The following is a 21471-nucleotide window of genomic DNA, read 5'->3' on the forward strand; positions in this document are numbered from 1 at the left end:
AAGGAAAGGAAAGGAAAAAGAAAGAAAGAAAAAGAAGGAAGAAAGAAAGAAAAAAAGAAAGAAAGAAAGAAAGAAAGAAAGAAAGAAAGAAAGAAAGAAAGAAAGAAAGAAAGAAAGAAAGAAAGAGAAAGAAAGAAAAAGAAAAAGAAAAAAAGACTGATTTCAAGGGGAGGACAATAGACCCCAAATCTCCATGGGAGAGGTGTCAAAGTCACATTGTAAGAAGGACCTGTGGGATGGGAAATATTGTGGTCATCCTTGGTCACAGCAGCTGAATAGTATTCCAACGTTTGGGTGCACTGTCATTTATGTAAGCACTGGGGGACATTTATGTTGTTTCCATTCTTTTAATATTACAAAGGATGCTTTGAAATATTACAGATGTTTTCCCTCTGCCCCCTATCCCCACTCCTTAGAAGGGGCTTGGTCTTTTGATCACTCACCCCTCAGGGCCACCGTGTGGCAGGACTGGAAGTAACCATTCTCAGGCTCAAGAAGAGATCCCCTTCCACTTTGGGCCTTTGAGGGAAATTATGCTGAACTGTCCCAGATGAGGAAAGAATGGAGAGTCAAGTAGTCAGGAGGAAAGGAGATTTTTGAAAGCCTCCCCAAGGTTGATCCATGGGCTAGGCTTTGCAAGACGTTTGAGTGGCGAGGATCTGGGCCTCTCTCTGCCCTGGGCAGGCAACCATATGGGTTGCCCTGGGAGGCTGGAGGACCTCTGAACCCCTGTGAAGAGCAGAACAGTTGGCCTTTCAGGGGCCATACCAACCTGAATGAGGGGCACATTTATGGTATCAGTGTGAACGAAAGGTCAGAGGGCTGTTTCCCGGCTGCACTGAGTTACACCAATAGGCCTTCACATGAACCTGGGGTGGGGCACAAGTCTCAGTCATCTTGCCAGCACAGTGGGATGGAGGCTTGGAACATAGAACATTTAATTTGGAGAAAGAAAAAGCGTGTGAAGGAACACAAGTCGCTTTTCCTACAAATATTTAGGTATAGGAAGTGATCTGTTATTTGACTTGTCCCAGCAATTACAAGCCCCAGATTCCCAGATTTGTTCCTTCATGAGTATGTGCCAGGTGCTATGGGAGACAGTCATTCAAAATAGAACATGATCCTTAGCATTAAAATATTGACTTTCCCATTATTTCATTACTTAAATTCTTGTGTTTTGGGATAGCCAAGGCAACATCTTCAAAGATTAGTAGTGAAATCATTCTGTCTTTTGGGGCAAGTTTTTTAATAACAAGGTAAGAAAATAACCAAGTAAGTATGCAAAGATTTCACTACACAAATATTCATTGAGAGTACCAAAAAATTAGGAACAACCTAAATAACCAACAGCTAGAAATATGTTAAACAAGTTGTGATTCAGCCACTCAGTGGAAGTCAAGGAGGTCATTAAAGAAGAATATTTAATGGCACAGAAAGATGTCTACATATATTATTAAACAAACAAAATGCATAGTACATCATCACAGTTCTGTTATAAAACTTATGATTAGAAAAGAAGGATGTACATCAAAATGTTTCTCTGGGTGGTAACCATTCTCTTCTTTTGATTTGCCTGTATTTTCTCAATTTCCTATAACACCAAGATGTATAACTTTATAAAGAGAAAAGTAAGAGTTTTTGTTTTAAAAGAAAAGAATAGGAAAATAGATATATTTGCATTACTTCGGCTTTCTCTGAAAACCACTGCCTCATACTCCACTCACATTATCATTATTAAAGGTTACATTTATTGGGAACTGGCCATTAACCAAGTTCAATAGGATCACCGCCTCCAATCCTCGCAACAGCTCTATAGGTATCGTTGTTATCCACAAACTGCAAATGAGAAAGTTGGGACCAGAGATTAAGTAACCTGCCAAATGTCAAAGCTGGTGAATGATAGGATGAGGATTCAAACGCAACCCATTCTGGATCCAAAGCCCCGGTGTATTCTCCTGCCTATTGCCTTTCTACTGCTGTGGTCACAGGGCAGGTATTTAGGACTTCATTTTACCTGTCTTTTCAGGATTCCCCAGAGTTCCTAACTATTTTTGAGTTACAGATCCCTTTCAGAATCTGAGCTCTAGGAAAATGCACAGATGTTTAAAATGCACCTAGGACAAACTTCTACCAGGCTCATCCATTGACCCATTTTAGACCCTCAAAGTCAAAGAAGAACATCACAGACTAGCCAAGTTTCAGAGAGAGATCAACAGGTAACCCAAGTAGTTGAATAAAGTTATTTAGTCAGCAGATGACCAGACAGTTAGGAACTGATAACAACTGTAGGTCAAGGGTAAGTACAAGTGAAATAAGGGAGTGAGCCAAGGTAAGTATAAACGAGGGTGGCAAACAACCAGACTGTTCCAGCAATTATAAGGATGGAGCCAGGGAACTGCCTTCTCTTTTGTGGCTTCACCTAGGACATGGGGTTTGGCAAGCCAGGAGAGGAAACGCCTTCAACCAGGAAATGAAGACTAACTCAACACTGGACACCAGTGACATGTGCTGAAGGGGTCCTACAGGACCCGACAGCACACGAATTACCTGGCCTGCCCCACTCTTCCCCTGTCTCTCTTTCCTCGTCAGTCAGGATGTCTTCTACATCCTTCTTCTTGCTTCTATGCCCACTCCCTTCTCTACTCTCTCAGCCCCCATCCTAGACTCGTTCCTTTCCTCTGGGAGGATTGCAACAGCTTCCCTACTGACTTGCCAGCCCCAGTCTCATCTTCCTAATGCTGGTGTTTGAGACCTCTTTGCCAAGTCCTCAGCGTGCATACCTTCAATGACAAGGGAGCGCACTATCTTCAAGGTAATCCATCTCTGAACGTTATGATAACTAATGGGTGTTGGATAACTACTATTAAATTGAACCCTATGAGTTTGCTGTTTGTGTAGGACAAAAATAGTCAAATAGGGGCAATTTCATAGGGTTCAACTTAATATGCACTGGTTAATACATAGCTTGGCACTATACTATAAACTTTCTCAATCTCCACAACATCCTTGTAAAAGCATTCTAATTTTACAGATAAACAAAATGAGGTCCAGGAGAAACTGAATCATTTACACAAATAGTAAATGACACGCCCAGGGTCAGTCCCAGATCTGACTCCTGAGCTCCACCTCTTAAGCACTCTGGGTATTGCCTTCCTTTTTTTTTTTTTTTTAAGATTTTATTTATTTTTTTGACAGAGAGAGAGAGACACACACAGCGAGAGAGGGAACACAAGCAGGGGTAGTGGGAGAGGGAGAAGCTGGCTTCCTGCCAAGCAGGGAGCCCGATGCGGGGCTCGATCCCAGGACCCTGGGACCATGACCTGAGCCGAAGGCAGACGCTTAACCGACTGAGCCACCCAGGCGCCCCTGGGTATGGCCTTCTTATAATAACCTATATTTCTGCCCTACTCCCTGGACCTCTCTGAACAAACTGGCACACTCTCCACTCCCAACAGCCTTTCAGAGTTTCCTCTCAATGGAATATCCGTGGTTCCTTCACCCTTGCTATTTACAAGAGGGACGAATGGTGGGGAGGCTGTGGAGACCTTTCACCCAGCACTGGAATTCGTGGCACTAATATGCCAACCAGCCCCTTTCAAGTAGGTCCTGAATTTCAGAGTCCTAGTCTCTCCAAAAAAGTGCCTCACAAAACACCTTTCCAGAAATGCCTCTTCTTGACCCAGCTGGTTCCTTGCTTTGTCCTATTTCTTTCCTTATTTCCCCCTTTTACCTCCAAACTCAGAGTCTTAAAATCACCTATGGACCTAGCAACTGTACTCCTGAGTATATACCCAATAGAATTGAAAATATATGCCCCTATAAAGACTTGTGCGTGGATGTTCATAACAGCCACAAAGTGAAAATAACCCCAATGTCCATCAACTAATAAATAGATTTTTAAAAAACCTAATAAATGGATAAACAAAATATATATTTATATGTATATCCATACAGTGGAACATTATTTAGCCATAAAGAGAAATGGAGTTCTGATACATGCTATACCATGGTTGAACCTTGAAAACATTATGCTAAGTGAAAGTAGTGGGACACAAAGGGCCACATATTGTATAATTCCATTTATATAAAATGTCCAGATGAGACAAACCATTAGAGAAAATAGCTTAGTGGTCACCAAGAGATGAGAAAGTAGATTAGCAGTGGCATACCGTAACAAATATACTAAAAACCACTGAATTGTACACTTTAAAATGGTGAATTTTTATGAATTATATCTCAATTTCAAAAAATTTTAAGTCACCTATGACGAGTCACCTAACCTTTCAAAACTTTTCACCTTCTTCACCCATGAAATGTGGATCTTGGAGGAGAGATTATTCTAAGTAAATAGCTCCAGCTGTTGTTTCAGAAGAATCCTCCAGCAAGGCTTGTGGTCAGGAATGGATAGATCAGCCATTCCTGGCCAGTCCTCCCTCACGCTGAGCCCATCTGGAGTCTTGGATCCGGGAGTGTTTGGGACACATTATTAGATGTTTTATGGTTAGGCAAATCAACAAAACCTTGAGGGAAGACAGGACTTTTTCAAGGTCACAGAATGAATCGGGGTCATTCTGGGCCTAGAGTCCTGTTTTCTTCTTTCTAGTAGTATGTGTTTCTTTTTTAGAGTAGACTACAGAGAAAAAATTTTCCTAACCCTACTAATAGCCCCTGCTCCCAGTGAAAGAAACTTCAGATTTCCTTCTGCTGATATCTGAAATCAGGCCTACAAGCAAGTTAGGAGGTCACCTGCTGCAAATATCCGCTGACTTGTACCTACCCAACAATTAGAACTGAAATTTTTCAACAGGCTTGATTTCCTCATTCTGGCATACTGAAAAATGAGGTAAAAGTAGATTTCTTGCAGAACAGTTGCTTCCTAAGCCAGTTGCAACTAAGCCTAGTTGGTATATTATGAGAAAGCACCTCGGCTGGGCTTTTTTGGAGATTTTAAGAAAAAATAAAGTTTTACTTCTATCTTCAAAGAGCTTGAGTTTGATGAGAGAACAGATGTGCAGAAGTAATATAGCCTAGAATGTAGAAACTCCAATTGAAATGGAAAGAAACCAATAGCTTGGGGGTTCCAAATAGGAAAAGAGTTTAGTTGGGGCATCGAAGAATCCATGGAGGGAATGGCATTTGGACTGGGTGGAAGGGACAGGCAGGGACCACAGCAAGAATGAAGGTGCCAAAACCAGAAGGAATGACGAACACTAGAGTGGAGCTTAGAGTACTTGTTGAGAAATTGTGAGAAACACGGCAGAAAGAGTATTAGGGCCACGTTCTGTGTTAATGCCAGGATTAAGAAAAATTGCTTACTTTCTGAGGGAGATGAGAACAGTCTCATATACTCTGGTATAGCCTTGGAGAGCAAAAGTAGCATTATTTATCCAAATGATTAGAGAGCTATGAACTCTTTGGCCCGGGGTCCCACTTCTAGGTATTTTTACTTAGAAATATAATGATGTTCAGTACAGCATTGTTTTTAATACTAGAAAATTACAAACAACCTACATGTCTAACTGTAGAGCAGTGGTTCTCACCAGAGGGGGTTTTGACCCCAGGGGACATTTGGAAATGTCTGGATTCATTTTTGGTTGTCACAACTTGAAGAATTCTAGTCTAGTAGGTGGAGGCCAGGGATGCTGCTAAACATGCCACAATATATAAGACAGTCTCCACGACAAAGAGTTACTGGGCCCAAAATGTTGACAGTGTCAAGGTTGACAATATGTATGTATTCTTTATATTTATACCTAAATCTTTAAAATATATATTAAATCTTATAAATAATGTATATTTTAATATTTTCCTGGAGAATATATATTTATATAGTCCATATATTTAAAAATATCCAAAAAATATTGCAATGGTAATATCTGGGATTACATTTAATTTCAATATCTTTCCTTTGTGTCTTCTTGTCTTTTCTAAATTGTACTCAAGAATATATAGGGGTTTTTATTTTGTATGAGTCAGGGTTCTCTAGAGAACTGGCTCACGTGGTTATGGAGAAGTCTCACAATCTGCCGTCTGCAAACTGGAGAAGCAGGAAATCCACTGGTATAATTCAGTCTGTGTCCAAAGGCCAGAGAACCAGGGGGCCAAAGGTGTAAGTCCTGGTCTGAATCTGAGGACCGGGGGTGCCGATATCCAAGGGCAGGAGAAGATGGGATGTCCCAGTTCAGGCAGAGGGCACATTTACCCTTCCTCCACCTTTCTATTCTAGTGAGGCCCTCTACTGTTTGGATGAGGCCCACCTATGCTAATGAGGGTGATCTGCGTTATTTACCCTACTGATTCAAATGCCAGTCTCATAAAAACACCCTCATAGACACACCAGGAAGTAATGTTTTACCAGCTATCTGGGTATCCCTTACCCTGTCAAGTTGGCAAATGAAATTAACCATTCCAGACTCACAATTAAGACAATTATTTTACTGAGCATCAAGAATGTGCCAGGCAGCACTGCAAGGCCTAGGGAATCAGCCCTGGCAGGTCCCCGCCTCATGCAACTCACAGTATAGATGTGAAGACAAACAACAGACAAACGAAAAACAAACAAGATCATTTCTAACAGTAATAAATGCAATAGAAGAAATAAATAGGATGATGTGACAGGCAGGACCTGGAGAGGGTACTACTCAGGATAAGATGACAAGGGATTACTAGCTTGAGCTGAGACCTTGAGGTTGAGCAGCAGCTGGTGTGCAGAGAGCTGGGGAAGAGCATTCCAGACAGAGGGCTCACGTTATTTACGGTGAGAACGTAGAAATTCAGGTTGCTGCATGGCCTGCCAGGCCAAGGAGTCACCTGTGTGCACAGTACTGAATGGGCACAATAAGACTTTACTGCACACTACAATAAAGCAAGTAATCTACTTTCCATTAAAGTTCATTTGCAAAGTTCAGAGTGCCAGCAACAGTCCATTAGCCTGCATTCCACAGTATTTACAACATAGAGACACGAGGCTTTCACAGGTATATTCATGGAAATGAAAAGTACATTTCATCAGAAAGAAAATATTCTCCTCCCCTAGTGTACTAGAGGGTACTTCAGTGAAGATTCTGGTATTGCGAGATTCAAAAAGAGCCGATAGCAGCTAGACTACGTATGCATTTCTGACTGACAATCCAAAAAGATACAGATTGTATCCAGAAAAAAACCACATTAAAGTGACAAGAGAAAGATGGGGGCGGTGGGGGAGGGAGGTTTAAGGGAAACAGATTTTTAAAAGCAAGCCTCCACAGAAAGGACAGAAACAAAAATGCTCCTTAAAGGTTACCTCTGAGTAGTAAGAGTATGGGTGATTTTAATGCTCTTTCTGTATTTTCTACAGTGAACATGTATTTTTGTCATAAAAGAAAAAAATGTGAGCAGTGTTGGTTTTTTTTTAAGATTTTTATTTATTTATTTGACAGAGAGAGACACAGCGAGAGAGGGAACGCAAGCAGAGGGAGTGGAAGAGGGAGAAGCAGGCTTCTCGCAGAGCAGGGAGCCCGATGCTGGGCTCGAACCTGGGACCCTGGGATCATGACCTGAGCCGAAGGCAGACGCTTAAGGCCTGAGCCACCCAGGCGCCCCAACGGTGTTATTTTTACGAGGGCCGCTCGAATTCTAAAATTAAAGGGTCGTTGATTTCTAAAGCTGGGGAAGAATTTGATGCAGATTCTGAAATCGGGCCGGTAGGTGCCAGACCTGTAATGTACACAGGGAAGCAGGCTGAATGGTGAGCATGCGCAGTGAGGCCGTGCTGGGGAGGCCCTGGGAAAGGGGGCACAGAAGGGTGGGGGGAGGGGCAGGGGGATGGGGGTCGGGTGGGCAGTCCCTCTCGGCTCTAGCCATTGCCTGCCAGGGAGGAAAGTGGGCCCAGAGTTGTTAGATCCTCCGATTCTCCAAGAGCAGCTGAACGAATCTCCTGAACAGCGTATGTAGTCTTCTGTGTCAAACGTTGAAGAAAAACACACCTACAGTAGCGGGTAGTCCCTGCGCTGCCCGTTTGGCAGTCTCTGTTTGGGGGTGGTTTTTAGTTTTGCCCACCTCCTGCTCTGTCTAGAAATCCCTTCTCAGCTCTCAGGCCAAGGTGAAAAGGAAACTCTCACCTTCTCCCAGCTGGGGCCTGGCGGCATCTTGAACTTTCTGATCCTCATAATCCTTGGTCTCGGGAAATATTAATGATTTAATCTCCCGAGCTCTCTCCTTCACCTCTGCAGCCATAGCGGCGAGATCCACAGGCCAGACCCACAGAAGCCCAGCTTGGCACGAAACACCTCCCGACTCCGTCTTGCCACGAACTATAAGCCTTTCCTGGGAAGGCCAGCCGGAGCTACCTCTCCACCAAAGTAGCCAGTGGGATTCGCCATGGGCGAGGTGACGGCAGAGCAGGTGGAGAAGTTCCTGGACTCGAATATCATGTTTGCCAAACAGTACTACAACCTCCACTACCGGGCCAAGGTCATCTCAGACCTGCTAGGGGCCAAGGAGGCAGCCGTGGACTTCAGCAACTACCACTCGCTGAGCAGTGTGGAGGAGAGTGAAATCATCTTCGACCTCCTGCGGGACTTCCGGGAAAATTTGCAGGCGGAGAGATCCGTCTTCAACGTCATGAAGAAGCTGTGCTTCCTCATGCGGGCAGACCGCATGAGCCTGTTCATGTACAGGGTCCGAAATGGCATCGCAGAGCTAGCCACCCGGCTCTTCAACGTCCACAAGGATGCTGTTCTTGAGGAATGCCTGGTGGTGCCCGACTCAGAGATTGTGTTCCCCCTGGACATGGGTGTGGTGGGTCACGTCGCGCACTCTAAAAAGATCACCAACGTCCTCAACACAAAAGAGGTATCCTCTTCCCCGTAAGAATGGGGGGCAGGGAGGCATTATTCCTGGGGTCTTGGGGGGTGCAGGTGGGGTGGGGAGCTGCTGGCCATCAATACTGGGCTGGTCAGTTTGGCACTTCTCTTAATTTATTTACTTATAACATCCAAACCTAACAGAAGAGTTTAAAAATAGTACAAACAGCTATGTATCTTTCATCCAGATTCACCAGTTGTTCACTCCTTGCCACATTTGCTTTATCTCTCCATTTTTTTCTGACCCATTTGGGAGTCAAGAGTAGACAATGTGCTGTGTATTTCCAGAACAAGGACATTTCTTACGTATCCACAGTGATCAAATTCAGGAAATGTAGCATCGATGCAATACTATTATCTAATAAGCAGTGCAGATTCAGTTTTTGCCATTCGCCTCAAATACACCCAGATAGCACTATCTCTTTAGTCCCTTCAAATCTGAAACAGTTCCTCAGCCTGTCTTGTTTTCCACAATGCTGATGTTTTTGAAGGGAGCAGGCCAAATACTTTGCAGAAGTGTCCCTCCGTTTGGGCTTCGTCTGTGTCTTCATGGTTAGATTCAGGTCGTGCGTTTCTATCAGGAGTACCCTAGAGGTGATGTTGTGTTTATCTTTGTGCATTACATCAGAAGATATATGATGGCGGTCTGTTTCATTACTGGAAACGTTAATAGTACCTCTTGGTTAAGCGCTTGGCTCTTGTTTGTGAGTCCAGCTTTCCGTGGGATTCTACTGGCAGCTCTGATAAAGACCTCTTTGATCACCAGGACAAAACACTTCATACAGACCCCCCCAAGGCTCTCTGCCCCTGGGGCCAGCTCCCAGTTATCCTCTGGATCTCAACTTACAAGTTGCTTCTTCCGGGAGGCCCTCCCAGATCCCTCTGTCACAGTTTCCTTCCTAAAATCATTTATCCTAATAAGTCTGGGGGCCAGGGACCATGCCTGCCTTATTCTCCACTTTATCCTAGCAAATGTGTGGCACAAAGCAGAAGCTCAGTCAATACTCGGCATGAAAGACTCACCATCAGGTAATTATACTCAATTCCTTTGACCCCTGTCTTGCCCAAAAGGATGTTTGCCCCATGCTAGCAGGGCCCAAGCCTGGTCAGCAGCACTGAGCAAACCAGGAGCCTGTGTTCAGGCATTTCCGAGATGCAGCCTGGACATTTTGTGACTATGCTCACCTTACCTCTGGCCTTATTTCAGATTAAGAGTCATAAGGTTAAAAGGGGAGAGAGGAGGCTCCAGAAATTATCTCATCCATCTGCCTTATTTAATGGCTGAGGAGCCTAGAGTCAGGAGAGCTTGAGCAGGGGCTTGTCCAAAGTGACCAAGGAATTAGGGCAAGGCCAGGACTTCTAAACCACAAATGCAGGAACTTGAACGGATTGTCTTTTTGACTTGGGTTCCTTGGCAAGATAAGAAGCACAGACTTCGACCTCTGTGGGAGATGGTTTTCTCTGAAATCCACTGGGCTGGATCTCCCATGGGGCTCATCTTTCCCTGTTTCCCCTTGGACACCCGAGGGTAGGAGGATGGTTGTGCATCCAGGGGGCTTTCAACTAGACTGGAGCCTGTTCTCCCTTCAACTCTCTCTAGACTTTAATTGTAGCCCACATGGATTGCCACAGTCTTACAACGTAACTGATTATGGTGAAACTAAAACCCAGAAAGGTTAATAACTTGCTCAGAGCCACTCTGACAGAAAGTGACAGAGCAGGTATTTGAACCCAGGCACTCTGGCCTTGTGCCCACACTTTTCACTGCTCTGCTATTCTGTACTTCTGCTTTATCTATAAAATGAGGGCATTGGACTAGGTGCTGTTTCCTAGTGGTCATTTCAAATCATATAGCAGAGAATGAAGAGGTTAAGCTTTGAGGTCACATCTCGGTGTGAATCATGACTCTGTGACTTTCTAAGAATAGTGCCTTGGTGTATTGTTGAGCCTGCCTGGGGTCACTTCCTAATTTATAAAATGGGGCGAGAATACCTACTGTGCAGTGTTGTTGTAGGATCAAAAGAGCAAATTATTTCCCGCCTAGCAAGGTTCTTGGCACATTGTAGTTGCTGCTATTGGCCGCTCCCACTCCTTGTTGTTATTATTACTCTTCTGTTGTTAAGAATCTATTCTAAGGGATGGCTGCTGTACCAGGTCTGTGTAGGACTTGGAGAAAAATCCAGTCCTGCCCTTCTGGAGCTTTCAGTTTAAAATTTGTTGGTGGGAAAAACGGAAGAGAGGTGCTAAGAGTGTCTGTCGATCCCGGGGTTGAGGGACTGAGGATGTAGGCAGGTGCTCTGATGCTGACATACCCTGGCCTAAGAGTTTGCTGAGCCTCTATGCTAAGGGAATGCCTGCTATTTCCTGCTCAAACCCAAAGTCCACTCTGAAAGGAATGCCTGAGCTTCCCTGGGAGCTTTCAAGCCTAGGTCAGTCTCTCTGGCTGGTGACTCAGGCCAGGGTGAAGTTTGTCCAGGCCAGCAAGCCTTGGTAATCAGCATTTGCCTGTGTTTGCTCTTTCCTTGAGGAATCTTCCTCAACTTGGAACTCTGGATAGTGACTGGAGGCTGGGGGAGGACAAGGAAGATGGTCCAGACTGAGGTCGGGGTTGGCCCTGCACCATCAACAAGTGATAGCCTTCAGCACCCTCAAAACAGCTGGGCCATGGTTAATGTGAAACCCTGAATGAAGAAATTTCCCAGGGTTGTAATATAACTCTCCATGTCCTAGCAAATTCCTGCTCAACCTTGGCATCGCCTCAGGGAGACTTGCCATTAGGATTGCCAGATAAAATACAGGATTCTCGAGGCACCTGGGTGGTTCAGTTGGTTAAGCGACTGCCTTCGGCTCAGGTCATGATCCTGGAGTCCCGGGATCGAGTCCCGCATCGGGCTCCCTGCTCAGCGAGGAGCCTGCTTCTCCCTCTAACCCTTCCCCCCTCATGTACTCTCTCTCTCTCATTCACGTTCTCTCAAATAAATAAATAAATCTTTTTTAAAAAATAAAATAAAATACAGGATTCCCAGTAAAATTTAAATTTTAGGTAAACAAAGAACAATATTTTAGTATAAGTATGTCCCATGCAATATTTAGGATATACTTGTACTTAAAAAAGTATTTATTTACTTGGAATTCAAGTTTAACTAGGCATCTTGTGTTCATTTGCTAAATCTGGCAACCCTACTAGCCCTTCAATATTTGTGTGTGTTTTATGCTTTATCCTTTCTCCTTAGGAAAGCCCACAAAGCCTGCCTGTTCCTGTCTGGTTTATTCGCCTGGAACAGAGTGGGTCCTCATTACAGATTATTGCATGAATTAATAAATGATGACCCTTGCCAGTTGGCTGTGATATTGTGATTTATAAAAAGAAATATTTATTTGGTCTTTGTCCTGATTCCTGACACAGAAATCTTAAGACTCTTACCATTTCCTAAGTGATAGGAGCATCTGACACAGAGCTTCTAAATTCTTTGGAATTTCCTGTCTGGTAGGTGGTTTTTTGTTCTAGTGAGATGACTTTTGGTGGGCTCCTGGATGGAGCCAATCACCAGAAACTTGAAGCCATGATTAGAAACTTGGAACTTTCAGCCCACCTCCCCATTCTCTGACAATAGGAGATGGGCTGGAAATGGAGCTAATAATCAATCATGCAGATGTGATGAAGGCTCCATAAAAATCCCCAAAAGGACAGGGTTCAGAGAGTTTCTGGGTTGGTGAGCACAGGCACGTGCCAGGAGGGCGGCACACCTCGACTCTAGGGGCCAGAAGTGCCTGCTTTCAAGACCCTTTTGGATCTCACCCTATGTATCTCTTCACATGACAGTTTATCTGTATCTTTTATTATGTCCTTTATCATACAATAAACCTATAAATGTAAGCATTTCCCTAAGTTCTGTGAGCTGTTCTGGCCAATTATTGAACCCAAGGAGGGGGTCTTGGGATCCTGCTCTAGCCAGCCCGTCAGAAGTATAGGTGACCAACTGGGACTTGTGATTGGCATCTTAAGTGGGGACAGTCTTGTGGGATTGAACTCTTACCTGTGGGGTCTGACGCTGACTCTAGATGGATGGTGTCAGAACTCAGCTGAACTGTTGGATGGTCAGCTGGTGTCAGAGAAGTGGTCGGTGTGGGAGAGACACCTACATATCTGGTGTCAGAGTGACGTGAGTGTGTTACTAGTGTGAGAGGAAAGGAGAACAGGGAGCTTTTCCAACACATGACAATTCCCGTATCTGAAGACTGAACCTGAGAGCACATTTCCAGAGACCCTCACAGCTGTTGTCCTTCCCTGCACATGAGACCCGGAACCCAGGGTGCTAGACTGGAAGGAAGCCTCAAGGAGGACTCGGTCCAACACTCTGATTTTACGAAAGGGCAAACTGAGGCTCAGAGAATTTTCAACTACTGATAATATACTGATTGACCCCCTGAAGCCTCAGAGAACAAGTCCCTCCCTTCCATTCACCCATCCTGTGGGGACATCCTTCACATTATGATTTGAATTGTGGGTTCATGTTTTACATGATGTTCCCACTATCCTGTGAGAACCCAGTGAGGACAACCTCTTCCTTCTTATTGGTCTTGGCATATCCAGTGCTTCTCACAGAGCCTGTGTTCAGTAAATATGAATGAATGAATGAATGAATGAATGAATGAATGAATCGATCAATCAATCAGTGTATCAATATATAAACCAGTGAATGAATGGCTGTCCCACTTGCCAGCAAGGGAGTTGTCTACAGAAGAGGGAAGGTTCTATGTGACAGGGCTGATGTGAGAGTTAATGAGATAACAGATTAAGTCATCAGGCTCTGGGCTGCGTATATCATTATTGCTCCATAAACAGTAGATCTCACCATGGGACACAGCGGAGCTTGACACCATGAAGGTTTGAAAAGAGGAACTGGGATTTCTGAGAATGAGAAGCTGTCTTACGTTGCATTGGAATAGAATCTAACCTGTTCACAGTGGCCTCCGAGGCTCAGCCAGATGGGGCTCCTGCCCACCTGTTGGACTTCCTTGCCCTCCACTCTCCCTCTCCCTTGCTCTGCTTCAGCTACACTTGTCTTCCTTCTGTTGCTCAGATGGGCCAACTCACTGCCCCCTCCTGGCCTTTGTACTCACTGTGGTCTCTGCTTAGAATGCGTTCCACCCACCTGGCTCCCCTGAAACTTCAGCTCTCAGCATCACCTCTACAGAGAAGCCTCCCTTGTTCACTGCTGCAGCCTCAGGGTCTAGAACAGTGCCTGGCATAAGGCACTCCATGAATGCTCACTGGATGAATGAATGACTCTGGGCTTTCCCTAAGTGGGGCATCTGATTCCCAGGACTTTAAACAGTTTGAGCTAAATGACTTCTAAGGCCCCCCCCCCGCTTCTGATAACCTGAGGTTCTGTGACATGGCTGTGTAGAATACTTTCTATGCTGAAGGTATAAGGATGGCAATGATTGTGGGAACACCAGTCAGTGGGCAGCTGTATTATTTGTGAGAGAGTTCTGGGGCTTCTCAGTGGGAAAGAAGGTTCTGGTGGATTTAGTAACATCTGCTTCAGAGGCAGGTAAGGCCCAAGTATTGCCTTCCTTGATAGAAGTGAATATTGCAAGACAGAACGGCTTCATGAAATGAATCCAAGCATGCCCCACCCAGGCCTGTGTTCAGAGCTTTATCAGTGTCCTTAGAGAATGACATAGAAAACGCTTCATGACTAATGCCTCTTTAGAGATTTTGCTTAATCCTCGGGTGCTAATTCAAGTAGAGCTCTACAGGCTTCTCTTAATTCCTGTACCCTTCACCTGGTTTGAGACAGCTTCACTGACAACAGTGTGGTTGCCTGTCTAATCCTACCCTGACGAGAAGAAATCCATAGATGCGGAGCATCACGCTCTGCATTTCTCTATCGTGGGAAAGGTTCTGCACACTCAATTCTAGAAAAGCTGTGTGAATCGGCTCTATGAAATACACTCCCTTTCTCAGAACAGCATGAACTGTGCATATCTGGCTTGTGTCCCAAGCAATGCCGATGGCTGGGAAAGCTCATAGTGCTACCAAGAAACAGAGAGGTGGATTCTTTCGGATTTAAGACAACACTTCAGGCTCTGTCTCCCCTTTCTGTTCCTGTGCTGGTCTCCCAGCCTGCTTTAGGGGTTGGGGGTCGGGATGTGTACTCTTCTGTACTCCCACAGCTTTGAGCCAAGCCTTAGGTCCTGTATTACTATTATTGATCGGTCTGTGAGTTGGCCTGAACCTTAGTCTCCCTTGTATCCCTAGCGCTCAGCGTAAGGCCTGACACACAACGGGGCTTCCATTAAGACCTGCGAGAGAGCAATCTCCGTTGGACTGATTGTGTGGTGCTAGAACCGAATTGCTCAAAAAGCGGGAAGTACCAAGTTGTTTTGTTGGATGACCTGAACTCAGGTCTACCCTTACCGAGGCTTCCCTTAAAGGCAGAGCTGAGGGCAGGTTCTGGAGTCACACACACACACACACACACACGCACACACAGCAAGTCACATTAACATTCTGGAGTCTCAGTTTCCCTTTGCAGAGAATGGGCTACTAGCAGTCCCCATCTCATAGGATTAAAGTGAGCTGATATAAGTAAAGCACCACATGTGATACCTGCTAGCAATTGTGATTGTTATACTCACCAAAGTCTTTTCCTCACTCAAGCTTCTATTTCAGGCTTAACTGCCAACACCTCAAGAGAGCCTTCTCTAAACCCCCTCCCCATTCGAAGTCAGTCGCCCCATCCTCAGGTCCCCACAGAGCTTTGCTTGCATCTCCTCCGCAGTCCTTAGTAAGTTGTAAATCAGACTTTCTCCTACTGGATTTTGGAGGCTTCCAGGGCAGAAATCACCCCTGATTGCATTGCCCTTGCTGAATGGAAGTTGATGGAAATGACTTCATTCTCTTGTCAAAAGATAATAGCGAGTCCCCTCCTCCCACCTCCTACCATGGGCACATGGGGCTCTGGGCTGTTTTACTGTCTTTGCTCTTCCTCTGCCCACCCATGCCTGTCTCTGCCTTCCTGCAGGATGAGCATTTCTGTGACTTCGTGGACACCCTCACAGAGTACCAGACCAAGAACATCTTGGCTTCCCCCATAATGAATGGGAAGGATGTGGTGGCCATAATCATGGCTGTGAATAAAGTGGACGGGCCCCACTTCACCAAGACAGACGAGGAGGTAAGAATGCTTTAGAAACTGCTGGGGTGGTCATGCCAGCAGGTGTCCCAGCTCGAGAAGTCCCCTGAACTTGTTACTTGGCCTGGCCTTGACTTCCCCATCTGTAAGATAAGGGGATTAGTGTGATGCTCTCTGAGGGAGACAGGACAGGGTAGTGGTTAGGATGTGGGGCTCCGAAGCCAGGAGTACAGGGATAATTGTCCTAGCTCTGCTAATACCTAAATGTTTGACTTGGGAAAGTTACATAATTTCTTTAAACCTCAGGGTTTTTTTGTTTGTTTGTTTGTTTTTGTTTTAAGCAGGCTCCACGCCCAACGTGGGGCTTGAACTCAGGACCCTGAGATCAAGAGTCAGATGCTCTACCAACTGAGCCAGCCAGGCACCTCTAAGCCTCAGTTTTCTTATCTGTAAAATGGGCCTAATTTTACAGTATCCATCTCTCAGGGTGCTTGTGTTGATCAGATAAGATAACTTACCTAAATGACTTATCACAGGGACTGCAAACTCAATAAATAGTAGCAATTTTTCATTAATACGTCCTATGAACATTGACATTCTACATTCTATGAGTTTTACACTCTTACAATGCACCATTTTATGAGTCAGCGTTCCATGATCCATCTGCTCAAATCGCCTCTGCTGCTTTTAAAATATTCAAATATTTACTGATGGCAGAAGTGGCCAGAGGAGGGATTTCTCCTTCTCATCTATTTCCCCTCATGCTGTTTGATTTCCAGATTCTTCTCAAGTACCTTAATTTTGCAAATCTAATCATGAAGGTATACCACCTGAGTTACCTGCACAACTGTGAGACTCGGCGTGGCCAGGTAAGGGGCTTGGCTCAAGGGAATGGACTGGGCATGTCTTTTTATTGATGCACTGATGTAGTCAGGCTGGAAAGGCAGTGGTTGATAAAAGTGCCTGGGAACCATCATGGAGTCTCTGCCCAGCATCCCCAGTGTTAATGAGGTAGCCATGTTTGTAAAGCTGTACCCCAGAGGGATGATATGCACAGTTTTCAAGTCAGGCAGCTTAGATTAAGTTGTTAAGCCATTTACCAACTCTAAGACCTTGCGCAAATCACTTCCTCTGTCTGAGCTTCAGTGTTCCCCATTTGAAAAGTGAGGCTATTATTGATTGGTTCCACCCTCAAAAAATATTGTCAATAGCAAATGAGATAATGCACTTGTGTTCAATCAATGTTTGTTATTATTATTCTTATTAACAATTTATGAAATGAAAGAAATGGAAAGAGTTGCACCCAATATAAGCTGGTCAGTTACTTCAGCTCTCTGGGGCCTCAGTTTCTCCATCTGTAAAATGGGGATAATTATCCTGTCTTTGTCTCTTGGTTATTGTGAGGCACTGCTTTGTGCCTTAGAAACTTTGACTCTGTTTTTGTGTTTTGTTAAGGTACTGTTGTGGTCTGGGAGCAAAGTCTTCGAAGAGCTTACGGACATCGAGAGGCAGTTCCACAAAGCCCTGTACACGGTCCGAGCCTTCCTCAACTGTGACAGATATTCTGTGGGGCTCTTAGACATGACCAAGCAGAAGGTAAGAAGACTTCAGAAACAGACATCTCCAAGAGCAGGTTAAATATGCAGTGGAACCCAGACTCGCGTCGCACATTCTGTTCACCGGGAAGAGGCAGGGAGGATGTGGCTGGTTGCAAAAGGTCTTTCATACTGAAGAGTGGAGTACCAACCTTTAAAGGGGAAAAGTCGACCTAGGGCACAAGTGAGTGAAAACAACCTGGTCTTCCCTGGTCCATGGGAAAAGCAAAAAGCATATGTGAGAAGGCTTGATGAGGTGGTGAAGGTGAGTGATAAAGAGGTACGATGTAGGGTGCAAGCCAGAAAGAAGAAAGTTGTCAACTTCAGGAATTCTCAGAAAATGCACTCAAAGGTGGGCATAAACCTTCCTAATGGTCTGTCAAGCCCACGGCCCATCTGGGCAGTTAAAATGGAGGCAGATGTTTGGATCTGGTCCCTCTGGATGCTCAGGGGGCAGATCTGCAGAGGCAAAGGACACAGAGACCAATACAGCCCCCTGCAGTATTTTTCAGCCAGGTTTTCCCCAACCAATTCCCCCCATTTTTCTTTCTCTACCTGTCTCCACTTCCTGCAACTAATAATTTTCTGCCTTGGAATAGAGTTCCAGAGTTATCTAGATTTGTGATTTCTTATCCCAAAGAGCCAAGATCTAGGATTCCTGTCAGTTTCATTTTGTAGGGCCTTGTGCTGAGTGTGGTGCACTGACCAATGCAGACCCTCAAAATATTTCATTTAATGATTAAAGAATTGCAGAATTTGGAGTTGGAAAGGACCTTGGGTCTAGTCCAGAGGCTCCTAGACTTGAATCAGAATCTTCTGAGAACTGTTTAATAGATGCTAGACCATATTTCCTGATAGTCTGCTTTTTTTTTTTACTTAATGTTTTGTGAACATCTCTCCACATCAGTACATGTGGATTCTTTTTAATAAGGCTTTGTGTTGAAATAGAACATATACACAGAGGCAGGCACTAACTGCAAGTGAATAGGTCAATGAATTGTATAGCGTGAACATCCCCATGTAAGTACCACTGAGATTAAGAGATAGAACATTACTAACACCTCAGAAGCCCCTTGCTTACCCCTTTCCATTAACTTCCATACCCTCCTCCCTGAAGGGGGGAGTTCATTAAAGAAGTCCCAGGTGGGCTGTAGGCTTTACAAACATGGGGAAGGTTTTTGCCCACTTTCAAGAGAATTTTCTTTCTTTTTTTTTTTTTTAAAGATTTTATTTACTTATTTGAGAGAGCGAGAATGAGAGAGAGAGAGAGAGAGAGCACATGAGAAGGGGGAGGGTCAGAGGGAGAAGCAGACTCCCTGCTGAGCAGCGAGCCTGATGCGGGACTCAATCCGGGGACTCCAGGATCATGACCTGAGCCAAAGGCAGTCGCTTAACCAACTGAGCCACCCAGGCGCCCTCAAGAGCATTTTCTGAGAATTCCCTGAAGTTGGCAACTTTCTTCTTTCTGGCTTGCACCCTACATAGAGCTTCTTTAACACTCACCTTTAATGCCATGTTAGTTTTGCCTATTTTTGAAGTTCCTATAAACAAAATCATACAAATATATACTCTTGTATCTAGCTCCTTTTGCTCAACATTTTGGTTGTAAGATCCGTCTTTATTGCTTCACATAGTGTTCATTCATTCATCTTCATTCTTGTGGAATGTTCCATTATATAAATAATCCTCAAAGTATTTATTCATTCTACTGTTGATGGGCAAAATTTGAGTTTTAAGGTTTGGGTTATTATGAATATTGCTATTACAAACATTATAGTACATATCTTTTGATACACAGTTGTACCCATTTCTGTTAGATGTTTACCTAGGAGTAGAATTTCTGGGTATTGGTTTTAATAGATATTGCCCATCTGATTTTCAAAATGATTTTACACTCCCACTAGCAACGTATGAGGGTTTCCTTACAATACTTGGTATTGCCAGTCTTGTTAATCTTAGCCATACTGGCGGGCATGTGGTGATATCTCATTGGGTATTAACATGAATTCCCCTAATGACTGATGAGGTTGAACATTTTTTCTCATTTATTGACCATGTGGATATCTTCAAAAGAAGTACCTATTCAAGTCTCTTCTCCATTTTAAAAAAATTTTTTGTCTTTTTAAATCTTAGGATTTAAAAAATTAAATCTTAGGATTTGTAGGCATTTTTTATATATTCTAGATATGGGTTCCTTGTGGAATACACACATTGCAAATACCTTCTCCCACTCTGTGTGTTCATTTTCTTAATAGTATGTTTCAATGAATGTAAATTCTGAATTATAATGTAGTTCAATTTATTGATTTTTTAAAATGGTTATTGATTTTTGTGCCCTATTTAAAAAAATCTTTCCTGGCCCCAAGGCATTAAAGATATTCATCTATGTTAAATCTAAAATTTCATTGTTTTAACTTTCACATGTAGCTCTACAATCTACCTGGAATTTTTTAAATGTACAGTGTAAGGTAGGGTTAATATTAACTTTTTTCCATATGAATATCCAATTGACCCAGCACCATTTACTGAAAAGACCATTCTTTCTCCACTGTCCTATTGAAAATATCATCTTTCCCTAACATACCTCTGTCATCAATCAAGTGTCCGTATATATTGGACACTCGAGTTTTGGATTTTGTTTAAGAAGGACTTCCCCAACCTTAATATGATGAAGACAATCTGAAATAATCTGATGTGTTCTGATTTTAATCTTTCATTCATCTAGAAATTATGAATGTGTATGGTTTGAGGTAGGGATAAATTTTGTCCCTCACTCATTTTTCTCCAGTTAAAGAATAGTCTATCCTTTCTTCACTGTTTTAAAATGCCACCATTTAGATATGCTATTTTATCATATACCAGCTATCCATATACTCATGGGTCAATTTTTCTGATTTTTGCTTTTAATATAGTTCTTTATGTGATTTTGGTGCAGGTGGGCTATCTACTGATTTTAGGGAACCTCTGATTCTAGTGCAGATGTCCATTTGACTTTTGTATACTTCTGAACCAAATATTTTGCCAAATATCACCGAGTCCAGGAATAAGTCCTTTGACACACCTTCAGGAAGTAGCGAATGAATGAATTCATACAAATGAATGGTTCTTTCATAATCAAAAGAATTTCTTAGTAGTTGAATTCAAAAAGTGCCCAGTTCACACCTTAAAGAATTTGACCTCAGGTGCAGGCTGCTTTGTGTTGTTGTCTTCTGGTCTGTTTCTTCTGAACTCCCTCTCAAAAAGGAAAGTCACATTTAAACAAGAATATTCTGCCTTAGTCATCCCCAAAAGATGGAATAATCTAGTACTTAGAAATGGGCTGGTCCACACACAATCATTCTAACAACCTGCCAGGTAGGTCCAAGGTAGGCTAAGCTCTTATCTGAGCTACTGACATTATGAAAGAAGTCAATAAAACTAACTGAATTGTACATTTTAACTAGGTGAATTATATGGCACATGAATTATCTGTCAATAAAGATGTTTAAAAATAGGTGAAATAAGAAAGAGAGAGATTGAGAGCGAGGAAGGCAAGCGTAAATATGCCCCACTTTCCACCCAGCCCACTGCTTCTCTCTGGGACAATCTTCAAAGCCACTCAGTGTTTGACACAGAGGGTGTCAGCCCAATGTATTTGTCTTTCTTCTGGGCTCCTCTAACATTTGTGTTCTTTTTCCATTGCTGTTTGGTTCTTACCCTGTCCTACCCTACCTAACTATAGTTACTTGAGTACTCGATTGTCTCCTCCAAGAGACAGCAAGATCCCCCAGGGTGTGAACTCTGCCTTATTTGTCTCTGCATATCTAGCAGCAAACATGTTGTGGGGCTCAGATAGGCTCCCTATGCACATTTTTCCACAGAACTGAATTTCTTCCTGTTGTGTAGTCA

The 21471-nt window shown here is 43.7% G+C and overlaps 1 protein-coding gene across 2 annotated transcripts in view; it reads left to right on the top strand.

Annotated features, from left to right (window-relative positions):
- The first annotated feature begins 8358 nt into the window (after positions 1-8358).
- The window catches only part of PDE6A (phosphodiesterase 6A), a 56195-nt gene continuing 43082 nt past the window's right edge, over positions 8359-21471 (top strand). Inside the window, exons 1-4 of one of the 2 annotated variants that reach the window (XM_028106726.2) lie at positions 8359-8832; positions 15878-16030; positions 16768-16857; positions 17444-17584. In XM_028106726.2, coding sequence (XP_027962527.1) covers positions 8359-8832; positions 15878-16030; positions 16768-16857; positions 17444-17584 — 858 coding nt within the window. The remainder of the gene's footprint in view (positions 8833-15877; positions 16031-16767; positions 16858-17443; positions 17585-21471) is intronic. The other variant, XM_088023506.1, reaches the window with a different exon arrangement.

The sequence above is a fragment of the Eumetopias jubatus genome, unplaced genomic scaffold (genome assembly GCF_037043125.1).
Source record: "Eumetopias jubatus isolate StellerSeaLion01/CBP00866 unplaced genomic scaffold, mEumJub1_p1.0 scaffold_5, whole genome shotgun sequence".
NCBI classification, from domain to species: domain Eukaryota; kingdom Metazoa; phylum Chordata; class Mammalia; order Carnivora; family Otariidae; genus Eumetopias; species Eumetopias jubatus.